The 12,918-nt window shown below is 46.6% G+C and overlaps 1 protein-coding gene across 4 annotated transcripts in view; it reads left to right on the top strand.

Moving 5' to 3' along the window:
• The window catches only part of Tulp4 (TUB like protein 4), a 241,596-nt gene that overhangs the window by 209,952 nt on the left and 18,726 nt on the right, over window positions 1–12,918 (top strand). For all 4 annotated transcript variants that reach the window (XR_007109580.1, XM_047559408.1, XM_047559409.1 and 1 more), the window contains exons 8-9: window positions 9,691–9,915; window positions 11,014–11,248. Coding sequence is in view for 3 of the 4 variants with exons in the window: in XM_047559408.1 (XP_047415364.1) it covers window positions 9,691–9,915; window positions 11,014–11,248 (460 nt within the window). In the remaining variant the exon portion in view is untranslated. The remainder of the gene's footprint in view (window positions 1–9,690; window positions 9,916–11,013; window positions 11,249–12,918) is intronic.

Genomic DNA, 12,918 nt, shown 5'->3' with positions numbered 1-12,918 from the left:
TTTTCATCTGGAAGAGCTCATGTTCAGAACTCATCCCGTCACACCCTGCTGTGAGGCTTCTGCTCAGCATGGCATCCTACTTGGAACTCCTTAGAGGCTCCTTCCTGCAACCTGCCAGCAGGCCCTGCAGGCCCTCTGCTCGTCCTCGTGTACCAGACACTGGCTAGCCACCCTAGAGGCTTCCCCTGGCCACTTTGCCTGCAGAGCATCTGCTTACCTTTCTCAGAACTGATTCCTCTTCACCCTCACTCAGCTCAGGTCTCACCTCCCAGGAAAGGCTTTTTATGCCCCCACCCCCCGATCTCCACTCCATAGCCGTGTCATCCTGCTGTGCTGTTTCTGTCTTAGCATGTGTCAGCATCTGAATTTTCGTGTAATCTGAACAGTTGTTTTATCCACTGGAATATAAGGAACCTGCATGAAGCAACTTTGTTGTCTGACCTGCCATTGCACTTCAGATGCCTAGAACACACCTGGCTGTGGTCTAGTCTCATTACAGTGGTTCACTAGGTGGCTGAGCCTCAGGGTTGCCCATCTTGTTGCTATGCATTGTTTAGTGAGTTCTGTGAGTCCCAGGGGAAGATAATATAGGATTCTTTGCTGTTTTGTTATCTCCTAATTTCTTTAGTTACTGGCAATCATAGCATGATTTCTTTAAAAAAATATATATAAATAAATTACCTTGAGAAATAGAGTATAGCTTGCTCTGGCATAGGTTAGATGAAAAGCAACTACAGGTAATAGGATCACAGTGTGCCTTAGGACAGATGTGTCAGGTCTTGAGTGCCTGGTGTTTTGGTCCATCTAGACTGCCATAACAAAATCCCTTACACTGGGTAGTTTATAAATAATGGAAATGTATTTCTCATGTTTTGTGGAGTCTAGGAAGTCCAAGATCAAGATGCTAGCAGATTCAGTGCCTCACAGGGACAGATTCAGGGAGGTAGCACCCTTTAGCATGGTTTATAAGGATGCTAATCCTGTTCACTTCCTCTGACTTAATTCCCCAAAGGTCCCACCTCTTAATACCACAGCAGTGGGAATTTGGTTTCATTTTGGAAGGACACATTTAAGCAGCAGCACTGACCGAGAGGTTTAGACTTCGTTGTCTTTGAATGTTTGTTTTATGAGCAAGGGAAAGGCAGAGCAGGGTTTTAGGAAGGCGAATCTGACAGTGGGGCAGTGTAACCCCAGTCAGAAGGAATTGGGGAGACGGGACAGTGAGAACAGAGTGGCCAAGACAGAATTCAGGGAGATGACACTAGGCTTGGCTCCTCACCACCCAGGTGGAAGAGGATGCTGGCTTCAGAGACAGAAGGTTTCTGTCAGAAGGCCCAGCCAGGTGTCTGGGTGGAGGTGATTAGAAGGGAGTTGGGGATGTGGGGCTCGAACTCAGGCAGGAGACTGGATTGAAGATCCATGTAGAGCCTTATGCATAGAGGCTATGGTTGGAGAAAAGAAATTGAATTAAATGCAGAGAGAGGGCAGAGGAGCAGGTGACCAAGCATAGAACTTGAATAGTAGAATAATAATCCTCATTTAGCAAGCAGCAGAAGGAAGAAGGAGATGCAAGGGGAGTGTCATAAAAGAGCCATTAAAGGAAATATGTCAACCAAGAGGACGACAGTTGAATGTATGAGAAAATTGGATTTGGAGGTTTTAAGGTCAACAAGTGTTCTCAATAGAATAACAGTGATGGACGTCACATTGTAAAAGGTTGGTTCATTTCATCATTCAGTCTTTATTGAACCGTCTTTGTGCCAAGCTTTGTTGTAGATGCTAGAGGGATGACTCTGGTAGCTGAGATAAAGAATTAGTGATAAAGTGACTCATGAAAAAGTTGAGGCAGCAGACGTAACTAAAGTGCTAGCTATGTAAACTGTTCGACAGGGTTTGAGGAGAAGGGAAAGGGAGGATGGTACTGGAAATGGGAGAGTGTGACTGTACTTACAGGCAAATGATAAGACTTTGTGTGGAAAGAAGCAAAGAAGCAGATCAGCCAGAACAAGAGCAGGCTGTCAGTTTCGGGTTTGAGAACAGTGACCTTGAGACAGGACAGATGTGTCAGGGCTTGAGTGCCTGGCATCTTGGTCCATTTGCAGACTGCTATAACAAAACCCCCTAGAATGGGTAGTTTACAAATAACAGAAATTCATTTCTCATGTGTTTCAAAGGCTAGGAATTCCAAGCTTCAGGGACAGAAGCAGGGAGGTTTTGCCCTTCAGTCTCTTGTAAGGGAGCTGATCCTATTCACTTCCTATGTCTTGATCCCTTCAGCCTAGAGGGGAGGTGCAGGAAGGATAGTCTGCAGAAGAGCCAAAAGACTGGTAAGAAAAGGAGGGGACAAAGCACGTGGCATGGGACAACTTCTCCCTTTCCAACAAACTAAGAGTCGGAAGAAAACCACTCCTTGTGGCACTCGAGTCTTGAAGTGACAGGCTGCAGTGAAGGCCCAGCCCAAGCTGGACAGCCTGTTCCACAGCAAGGGTCCATGCTCTACAGTCCCAAGTCAGAAGTACAACATGCCTGAAATTAGGAACTGGAAAGCATAGTGTAACAAGACCCCAAACCCTGTCAAGAATCTAGAAACTGCTAAGGATGTTGTGGAAACAGGCAGCCAGTCTGTGACGGGATGCTTCACAATCCGAGACCAGGAAACAGGAAGTCATAGAAAGGCATGTTCAAGAGGAAGTGATAAAAACAGAATAGGATGCTGTGGTTGTCTAGAAAGTTCAAATTCCTGTTTTAGAATTGAAATAGTTGGAAGTGATGACGTGAGCACATGAAAGAGCTAAAGTGGAATAGAGTGAAGCTAGGGTTTTCGGCAACATGAGCATTTACACTTGAGTCCTAGTGAATCTGAGACTGAAGAAGAGGTTATCCTGTGTAGAGTTGTGGCCCCATGGCCAGAGCATTGCCTGGAACATAGTAGGTGCTCAGTAAATATTTGTTCAGTGGTTGGGTAGACTGTTGTCAACATAGGTGCTCTTCCGTCTTTCTATTGATTGTTAAACCAGTAAGCCATTGCCCTTTATAATCAGATCTCAGGCTAGCTTTTTATCTGTAGCTAATAGGCAATGTCTTAGCCTATTTTCCATTGCTATAACAAAATCCTTGAGTCCTGATAATTTATAATGTATAGAAGTTTATTTGCTGTGCATTGATGGAAGCTGGGAAGCTCAGGAGCATGGTGCCTGCATCTCAGCACCTGGTAAGGGTCTTCTTGTGGCATCACTGTGGTAGAGGGCATCCTGTGGCAAGACAGAGCAAGGGTGCTAGCTGGGGCCTCTTCCTCTTAACGAAGCCATTAATGCCATCATGGGGCTGTACTGTCTTCCGCATGACCTCATCCAATCCTCAGTACTCCCAGAAGCCCCACCCAAATGCCAGCAACATATGAATTTGAGAAAACACTTTCAAACCATTGTAGGTAAGTAGGAGAGGGTAAGAATCTCAGCTCTTTCTGAGTTCATAAGGTGTTGTGTGAATTTGAATATTTGTGACCAGCGCAGCGCATTGGGCCCCAGCGCCCCTTGTTCTCTCTGAGTTAGGGCATGCTTCCTGCTGGCACTCTCCTACCTTACAGCGGTATCCTTCCTGGCTGTCCCAGCTCTGGGACGCCTCCTCAGTGCCAGCCAAGTCAGTCACATTCTTCCCTAGGTGTGCCCACAACATTGGACCCTTCTTCCCTATGGGCCCTTGCAGTACTTAATACTTCTTGCATGAATTACCTTTTCCCGTCTTACTTTCTTCAAGTCAGAGACCATGTGTTCCTCATTTTTCTGACTTTGTGACTAGAATGTGGCTTGATGGTCTTATTAACGTTTGGAAAAATTCTCATCAGCTGTCACATGAAACTAACATGGGTTGAATTTGAACTGTTTGGGCTCGGGAATAAGAGAGGGACTTGACCAGTATCCCTGCAGTGTCTCAACAGAATCAATTATTGATTCTTTTTTTAATTTAGAGGTCTATTTCAATCATTGAATATATTGCCTTGATTTAAAAGTTAATAATGATGCCTTTGGAAATGAAGTACAATACTAATTATGTGCAACTTAACTCTTACCTGTAATGATGCTACTCACAGTACTGTGCTATTCAAGGAGTCCAGAGGCAGCAACATTTTTATAGCAGGAAGGAAGTTAGGCAATTTATTGAACTGCTTATAAAAAGAACTAAATGCAACTTAGATTGGCTAATTTATTTCCAAGTTAATTAGATCGTAGGCTGCTGCATACAAAGCCTGGTACAACGTGTGGCAGCGTTGACTTTAAAATTGATTTTCTTGATTTACTCATAACATCGATGCCTGTGGCTGCAGCTCTTACAAGAAAATTTACTACCCATTTTTTTCCTTTCCTTATTGCATGTGTTGTAGTTTAAAATTCTGTAAGTTATCTCATCAGCCGTTGTCAGTGAGCATCTATATCTACTCGCATATCTGATAATCTAGTGATGAATTTTTGAGAGTTAGTACTACTGACTGAAATTTGTATGCCTCAGTAATTTGGGCCTGGGCTTTTTGCTTGTTTTATGAACATCTGGTATTGTAGGCTAGTTTGGGGTCACCATGGATTCTGTGAGTTTCAGTTGTTGAAGTGAGATGTTCCAGTGAAATTTTTTTTTAATGTGGTGCTGAGGATCGAACCCAGTGCCTCACATGTTAGGTGAGCACTCACTCTACCACTGAGCCATAACCCAGCCCTCACATGAAATCTTTAAGAAAGAAAGAAATTACGGCAACAGAAAAGTGAGAGATTGCATTTATGGTTGGAGAACGCTTTAGCAAGAAATGTATCTGCCTCTTTTTTGTTGAGGAGAAGCACTGCCTACTCTCACAAGGCCATTGTGGTGGGGAATCCAGGTTTGCTGTGAATGATGAGAAAGTCTTTCATGGGTGTTGCTTGCTTGTAGAATATAGGAATGGTTATGCTCTTTTAAAACTGATATTTGCCTGACTGAATCCCGAGCCAACTTTTATTACTCACAGCTTGGTTGATGGCCAAATCATTACAATTTCATATGTGAAACTGTGGCTCCAACCAACAGTTTGATGATGCCTAGTCACCATTTTTAAAAACTGATACATGCAGACGTAAGTAGTCTACATATTACTGGGTCCTGTGAGACATTTCTTGATGGGATTATGTTGTATCATGTTTAAATCAGGATGATCATCTTCATCTCCTCAGAATCCATGGTTTCTGAAGTGACCTGTTGTGCCCAAGCTTGTGTAAACTTGCAGCATCCCCTTCTGGTGTGTTTCCTCCTGACAGAGAACCCCCTCCATGGGGGTTGCTGCAGAGGAAGAACAAAGCATGGGAGAGGGTGGTGCGGGACGGCTTTGACCTTCACAAGGATCTGACTCCTCTACCAGCTGGGCAGCTGGGCCTCATCTGGGGAATCTTTACCACAACTGCCTGGTTGTCCCTGACTGGGGCCAGCATAGTTGGCTTTTATCTGCGTAGACAGCTTATTTTTAATATGTAAAGAACATTGTGCTTTTTCTCTTACATCTTTCCAAAACTATTGAACTAACTGCTGCGATGGATACGAAGTTGGTAATTTTGGATGGAAGCTTTCATTCCAGTTCATTCCAGCTGAGTTCCCTCAGCTCAACCAGGCTTCTGCTCAGACTGCTCCTGTGCTCCTTACCTGCCTGTCTTCACTTCATGGTGTTCTCGCTACCCGAGATTATCAGGAGGTCCCTGTCAGAGGGGTTTAGACGTTTCTCTTACCAGCCCAGGATGTAAGCTCCAAGGGCAGGGCGTTGGTCTTGCCCAGCATTGCTACCCTCATGCCTCGAATGGATCCGGTCCGGTCCATGTATACATTTAACAAATGCTTACCTTATGGCTGGTTAGCTGCGCAAAAGGTGCAGAAAGGATTGGGTCAACCCCGGGGCATGTCTTACGCAGTGGCAGGAGGTGGAGTGCTGTAGCAAGGAGTGAGACGTGGTCACCTCAGGGGTACAGTCCGTACTGCTGTCCAGGGGGGAGAGGGAGAGCAAGCCAAGGCCCGCTGCTCACAGGGCTCAGCATCAGCATCCAGAGAGGGAGGCAGAGTGGGACGACTTGACCTTCCATTAACCCCAGGCTGGCGCTGGCCCTGATGAACAGCCCTGCTCCCACTGAGCAGCAGCTCTTGCTCCAGCAGAGCAGCCGTGTCCACCTTGCTGACTCTGAGATGCAGCTCCTTTTTTTGCCCTTTTACTATAGATTTAGATGCACCAAATACATGAGCCTCTTTACACATTAAAATTTGAATATGATCCACTTCACAGTTTTAGACATCATTTTATGTGATTTGAGAGAGAAAAATCCACAGGCTTTCTAGTTCTTCCTAGCTGATAGCAGCTCTTCAGATAGGAACATGAATCCGAGGGACTGTTGTGTGCCCCACGGTTTATTGAGTGGAACATGGGATGCATTTCTCTCCAGCAGCTTATCCCAGCAGGTCAAATGCCTCAGGAGGAAGGGTGCTCTGTGTGGGGAGGTCTGTGTGGCTGGCCCCAGAGGACAGCCACAGACATTGATAGTTGCCAAGTCGAGACCAGACACCAGTGAGTGCCCTGCCCGCGTTTGAAATCTGACTACTTCCAAAGCTGTAGCACATATGTAACAATAGCCTCACAGGCAAGGAAATGTGATTTTGAAAGTGAAAAGCAGCGTGTTCTAAAGGGACCTTCAGTGGACAGATTTATGGGGATCCTGAGAGGTCATGACCCTGACATCTGACTAAATGGTAACCACAAGAATTAATTTTCCCCACGTTAATGATACCTTGAAATCTTCAGATAGATTGGGCAGTTCTTATTATCTGTAATTTCTCCCCTGTCTTTTTCTGATACAACCTTAAAAACCATGAGGGAAAGACTAGCGCTTGCTTTGCTACTTTATCATTTCATAGGAGTATATGCTACAAAAACAAAATAATGTATCCCCCAGCCTGGAGTAAATCATCACTAACTTGTGTAAGTGGATGAGTCCTGTACCCCAAATTAATTTAAATTCCTTTTGGTATCCATGTCCTGTTCTTAGAAGGAGGAATTTCCGGGTAACCTTGATTCAGATGATAATAATTCCTTTGAGACCTGTAGACTTCATTCCTCCAGGCTAAATAATTTCAGCTCTTTTTCCTGGGTTCTAGTTTCTGTCCTTCAATCTTTAAGACCTCGCACTTGACTGAGGGATCTGTTTTTCACATTCGTGTGATACCCAGTTTGGAATAGCGCCTCCTCCTTTACCATCCAGACCAGTTACCCTGATGCTGGTTCCAGTTCATCTACCAGTACTTCCTGGTCATTCGTCTTTGTGTGTGGGTGCACGTGACCTGTGGCTTTTCAGCCGTATGAATCAGTCAGGTCATTGTCCATTTTCTGTTTGTAAAGTCTGTTTCTCCTCTCTTCCATTTGCCTTTTCCATAGACATCGTTTGGTTTGTTTCTGAGTAAAACAGACTAGGGGAAGAATGTGGATTCATCCCCTTGGCTGTGACTGGCAGATAGTTGAGTTTTGCAGTGAAACTGCATGTTCTTTAACCCACGTGTCAGTGCACTGACATTCAGAGAGTCCCAGCTGTGAGTTGCAGGGGGTGAGACCCTAGCTGTCCCCTTCCTGAGCTGGACTGAGTTCCCCAGCCTCCTCAGCCTTGTTTCCTCGTATGAGCTCACAATGCCTGTGTAGCAGGGTTGAGCGGACCTGGTGAGGGATGTGTGTGGGCACTCGGTGCCGTTGGAATGTGCTGAGTGTTGAAGACCTGTTTTTTTGTTATGTGATTATTTGTGGAAATGTAATAGAGGATTTTCATCCAGTTTGAGAGTCTGTTAGTTCTTGGCACAAAGACATACATACTTACTGTGGTAATTTCATATAAAATATGTTCATATATCAGCTGTTAAAGAGAGATAGTTACTCTGACAGGTAGAACTGGGAGAGGAGGAGGGAGGATGCATCTGTCCTTCCTGTTTGTAACCATCAGCATGGCAGGTGGACCCGCTGATGAAAGAGGAGGGGAAGTGGGAGAAGCGGTGCGTCTGCAGCAGCTGCGCCGACCGAGTCAAGTTGTGACGACTGAAGACTCTTGTCCTGCCTTGAGCTCCATGCGGAGCATTATCTCGAGTCAGGGTAAAGAGGCAGCAGTTTGTCTTTTAGATTAAGAATGAGGGCTGGAGGTGCAGGTAAGCAGTAGAGTGTGTGTGCTGGATGCAGTCCCCAGCAGCACTGAAAGGGAAAGAGGAAAAGAAGGACAAAGCATGATTTTGGCGCTGGTGCTGATAGGGCCTCCATTCTGGCCTGCAGGGCTGATGTTGCCAGAGATGTTTTTCATATTTTTTGTGTTGGTCTCCTGTTGTTAGCCATATTGTGCCCTGCTGTGAGTTCACAGGCCCCTTCTGTGGGGTCTGCCTTCTGGGTGGGATCATCTCATGAGGAGGCCCAACTTGAACATGCTCCAGAAACCCCCAGACTTGGATTCTAGGTCCACAGCCAGTTACTCACTCACCCTTAGGGAGTTGGGGTATTGGCTGTCCCATCCTGGGACTGCCTGGCCTCACCAGTGGAAATGCAAGAGGAATTATCCTCAGCCTTGCATTCTGCTTTGAAGTCAAAACCAGTGTTAGCTGACCCTAGAGGCTGTTTTAAGGAGATATCTTCATGTGTTCCTTTTATCTTGATGTTTGTCACTAAAGTGTTGTGAAAATTCTGTTCCTGTCTGCCATTCATATAAAAGATCTTGTATTCCCCTTTCTGGGCTCTGAACCCCATGGAGGCCTCATCACATTAGTGCTCCATCTGTCTGGATGGGGATGAACGCATCTCCTGCTGCTTCTCCATCACTTCCCTCTACCTCTTTCTTCCTGCCTGGCTCATGGCACCCCTGAGCTTTGGGGGTTTTCAGTTCAAGTCTAACACATATTTGGATTTCAGCCTGCCTTTTGAAAAAGCTCATGGCCTCAAATGCCTGGCAAGGCCACCACAGGAACTCTCTCCCTGCCACCTCTCCCCTTCCCATAGAGCTTTCCTCTTGCCTCCCTGCCCTATCACTTGGAGAATAGCAGTGAATTAATATGGGTTGTAGTTTGTAGCGAGTCCCAGAAGCACCTTGGTACCATCATCTCCTTTAAATCTCACAGTGCTCCCATTTGACTCCTGAGAAAAGTAAGAGTCTTTGGCTGGGAAATATTCCCCAGTTCACATGCCCGGGCGCTCAAGTCCAGTGTTGATTTGACTCTGAATGCTGCCTCTTGAGATGGAAGGAAAGACCCATCAGATCTACTTACTTACCACTTTCCCAAGCCATGGGAAGCATCATAATTTGGGGATCCTGATGACCAGCACTTCAATAAGGAATAGGGGTGACTGCCCTTGGGTGATTGCCCTGACCAGTAGAAGGGCCATTATACAGAGCTGTTAGGATTTATGGCACCACATTAACCAAGGTAGTACATGTACAGAACAATATAAAATTATTCTAGTCCTTTATTTGTGCTCTGGCCTGGAGATCTCATTACTTTTCAGTTTAAATGCTCAATTTTCATAATGTAGTACTTCACATATTCTGTTGTGCTTTTAAAACCAATATTGTCAAAACCATTAGCTCACTTTATTTTGCTGAGACCAGTGTGCATTGCTATCTGTTGTTCACCAGAAGAGCAAAAGCTAAAGCACTGTCTTCTCACTGCCCACAGCGTCCCATCATCTCCATCTGCTGGGGCCACAGGGACTCGCGGCTGCTCATGGCCTCAGGACCAGCCCTATACGTGGTTCGTGTGGAACACCGGGTGTCCAGCCTACAGCTGCTGTGCCAGCAGGCCATCGCCAGCACCCTGCGAGAGGACAAGGATGTCAGCAAGCTGACCCTGCCCCCACGCCTCTGCTCCTACCTCTCCACCGCCTTCATCCCCACCATCAAGGTAGAGCCTTCTTCCCTCCCCAGTCTCCATCCTCACCTCTCTGCCACTCACTGCTCGCCAAGAGGAGGGTAGGGACAGGAGAGATGGCAGAGGGCCCCAGAACAGATGCACAGGGCTCCTCTGCTTCACCAGAGTGCCCAGGGATGGCCCAAGTATGACTGCAGAATCCTGCCACATCCTTCCATGCCTGCAGCCTGCCCTGAGCATCGCTGTTAGTGTCCAAGTGAGTTTTGCCTTGTATGGTGGGTTTACCTCTCTCATGGCCATGCTGATATTGCCAGCTTGACTCCCTGTCATCCTGATGGTCAAAGGAGCAAGTTTTATTTAGCACTACTTGTATACTAGGCATTTTACCCTCCTTTGTAAAGATCAGTTTTGTTCCCTCCTGACTTCCAAGCAGAAACTGACATTATTCCCACTTGGGAAACCAAGAAACAAGTTCATAGAAGTGAAGTAACTTACCCCACAGCTAGTGAGGAGAATAGGCAGGATGGGACCCAGTGGAATTGTAGGCCTGCTCTTCTCCCTACTGTGCAGCGGGGAGACTCCCCAACAGTACAGCCACCTGCCATCTTTCATGTTGACTGTGCCCCCAGAAACTATCAGGGCCACATGTGAATGCAAACCTGGTACTCATGTGCAGGTCCTTAGCATCCTAGGTCTCTTTCTGTATTTTATGTCTACTTCTGAGTAAAATCAGATTGATTTGGTTACCTGTTTCCTGATACATCAGAGTTTTAGAATCTCTCATATGATTTTTTTCCTAGTTGTTTTCCATTGACTCCACTCCAGCCATTTTCAACCTTGGTTATTATATCATATTAGAAAAAAATATAAGCCCAGGCTTACCCCCAGAGATTCTTATTTAATTGTCTAAAGTGGGATCCTACTTAGGTGTTGTCTGAATGCTCCAGGAGGTTCTCATGAGCACCCACAGTTGTGAACTGCTCTTCCATACCACATAGTTAACCTTTCCCAATCGACCAGCCCAGGATCTCTCAGGGCTACAGTGACTTCTTAGCCAATGTGCCCCATTCCTTCTCTGTGTGTCTCTCTGGAGTCCCAGCTCTTCCTTTTCTGCCTGTGTCCTGCCTCTAGCCCCCAATTCCAGACCCCAACAACATGCGAGACTTTGTCAGCTACCCCTCAGCGGGCAACGAGCGGCTGCACTGCACCATGAAGCGCACGGAGGACGACCCGGAGGTGGGCGGCCCCTGCTACACACTCTACCTGGAGTACCTGGGTGGGCTCGTGCCCATCCTGAAGGGGCGGCGCATCAGCAAGCTGAGGCCAGAGTTCGTCATCATGGACCCAAGGACAGACAGCAAGACAGGTGGGATCCTTGCTGAGGGACTGAGCCCTTGTTCCCCTGTGGTTGTGGACTGTCATTACTTACAACCCATGCCAAGAGAGTGCCTTTTGTGAAGCGAGAACCTGTGGTGGCTAGTGTGGAATATTCTGAAGCTCCTACGTTCTGAAAATCCATTTACGTGAAGAGGTGTCTTAAATGTGCTCCCTGATGGGTTAACAATGTTGTGTAAGGCATGGTGGAGTTGGAGCCGTGGCAGAGGAAACCAGTTCTGAGGGACCAGAAGGCTGGCCTGGGCTTCTAGCATGGAGAGCCCCCTTTTCCAATTATAGACCAAGCATTCATGAGTGCCCTAATGTCATGTTGAGAGGGTTTGAAAATAATGGGCTCTCTCTGGGTGGATGATATAATTGATATTTTCAGGGCCAGGGGTATGGCTCAGAGACAGAACATTTGCCTAGCATGCACTGAAAATAAGAAGAAGAAAAAAAGAAAGAAAACTTGAAGCCTTCAGCCCTGGCCTTCCACCTCTGCCCTTCACCGATCTGCCATTAACTGCTTGTTAGCTGATTATTAATGAAAATTTCCTGCTTGTCCATAAAAGTTTTTAACATGACCAATCACTCTACCCTTGTAAAAAACTCCCTCCTGTGCCGGTCCTCATTGCTTAAAGACACTCTTGCCTGCCTCTCTCAGATCCTGGACTGTGATTCTCTCACAGGAAAGCACTTTGATGTTTGGTGCCACTTAGTGCTAGCCCAGTATCCGAATACCCATCATTACCTGCAGCTCATTCTGTCACCTTCTGGGAAACCTTCCCTATCACCTCTCAAAGAGTGAATAGCCCTGTCCCTAGTGCCCTTCCTTGACCTTGGGCTGTGGAGACCTGCTCAGCACACTGCAGTCATCATGCCTCAGATTCTGCTTTGTCCATTGAATCCTCGGACCCAATGGAGGGAACTGGGCCATCTTTGTACCCCCTAGGCCTCACAAGTGCTTGCCCTTGAAGCAACACAGTTGGATTGAATTAGTTTTTATTAGTTTATACTTAAGTCTCTCCACTCCTTGTGTCAGTTCACTGTCCTGCCCATTAGGTATCCTCTGTCCCTCCTTATATCCCTCAAGCTGCTGTGATGTGTGCGTGACCCTGCTTCACAATGCAGTGGACTTGTTGACCCCAAACCTTACTCGCCAGGGCCAATGTATTACGCAGTTGCTCCACCTGTCCGCTGTGCATTATTTGCTCAGCGTCATTGAGAACGTCCTGCTACCAGTGTTACTGTATAAAATCAAAAGCAATGAACTTCTACTTTAAAATATTGGATATTCATCATTTTTTTTCTGTTTTTTGATTTATGTGACAAACTGGTACTGAGAACAGAGAGAGGAGGTAGAAGAATTGGGAGGTGTCAGGTAGGGAGGGGGAAGGTAGAAAAGAGCAGATATTAACACGGCTTCAGGAAAGGGAGAACGAAAGCTGACACTGATTGGAGGTGTGGGAAGGGGGACAGAGAACGGGTTCCAGGCAGAGCCTGCGCACACGTTCTCACTGGCTGTCCGTGTCCCCAGGGCTCTCCCCCTGGTTGGGACTCTGCAAAACTTGTGCTGAGACTGAATGTCTGGAGCACTCCTGAAGAGCTGTCTCTTCCCAGGGCAGCGAGGACGGGGGCGTGGTGGCACCGCGGCCGCAGCCT

Source organism: Sciurus carolinensis, chromosome 7 (genome assembly GCF_902686445.1).
Source record: "Sciurus carolinensis chromosome 7, mSciCar1.2, whole genome shotgun sequence".
Taxonomy (NCBI): Eukaryota; Metazoa; Chordata; class Mammalia; order Rodentia; family Sciuridae; genus Sciurus; species Sciurus carolinensis.
The sequence above is the reverse complement of the archived record's forward strand: the minus strand, read 5'-3'. Positions and strand labels throughout refer to the sequence as shown.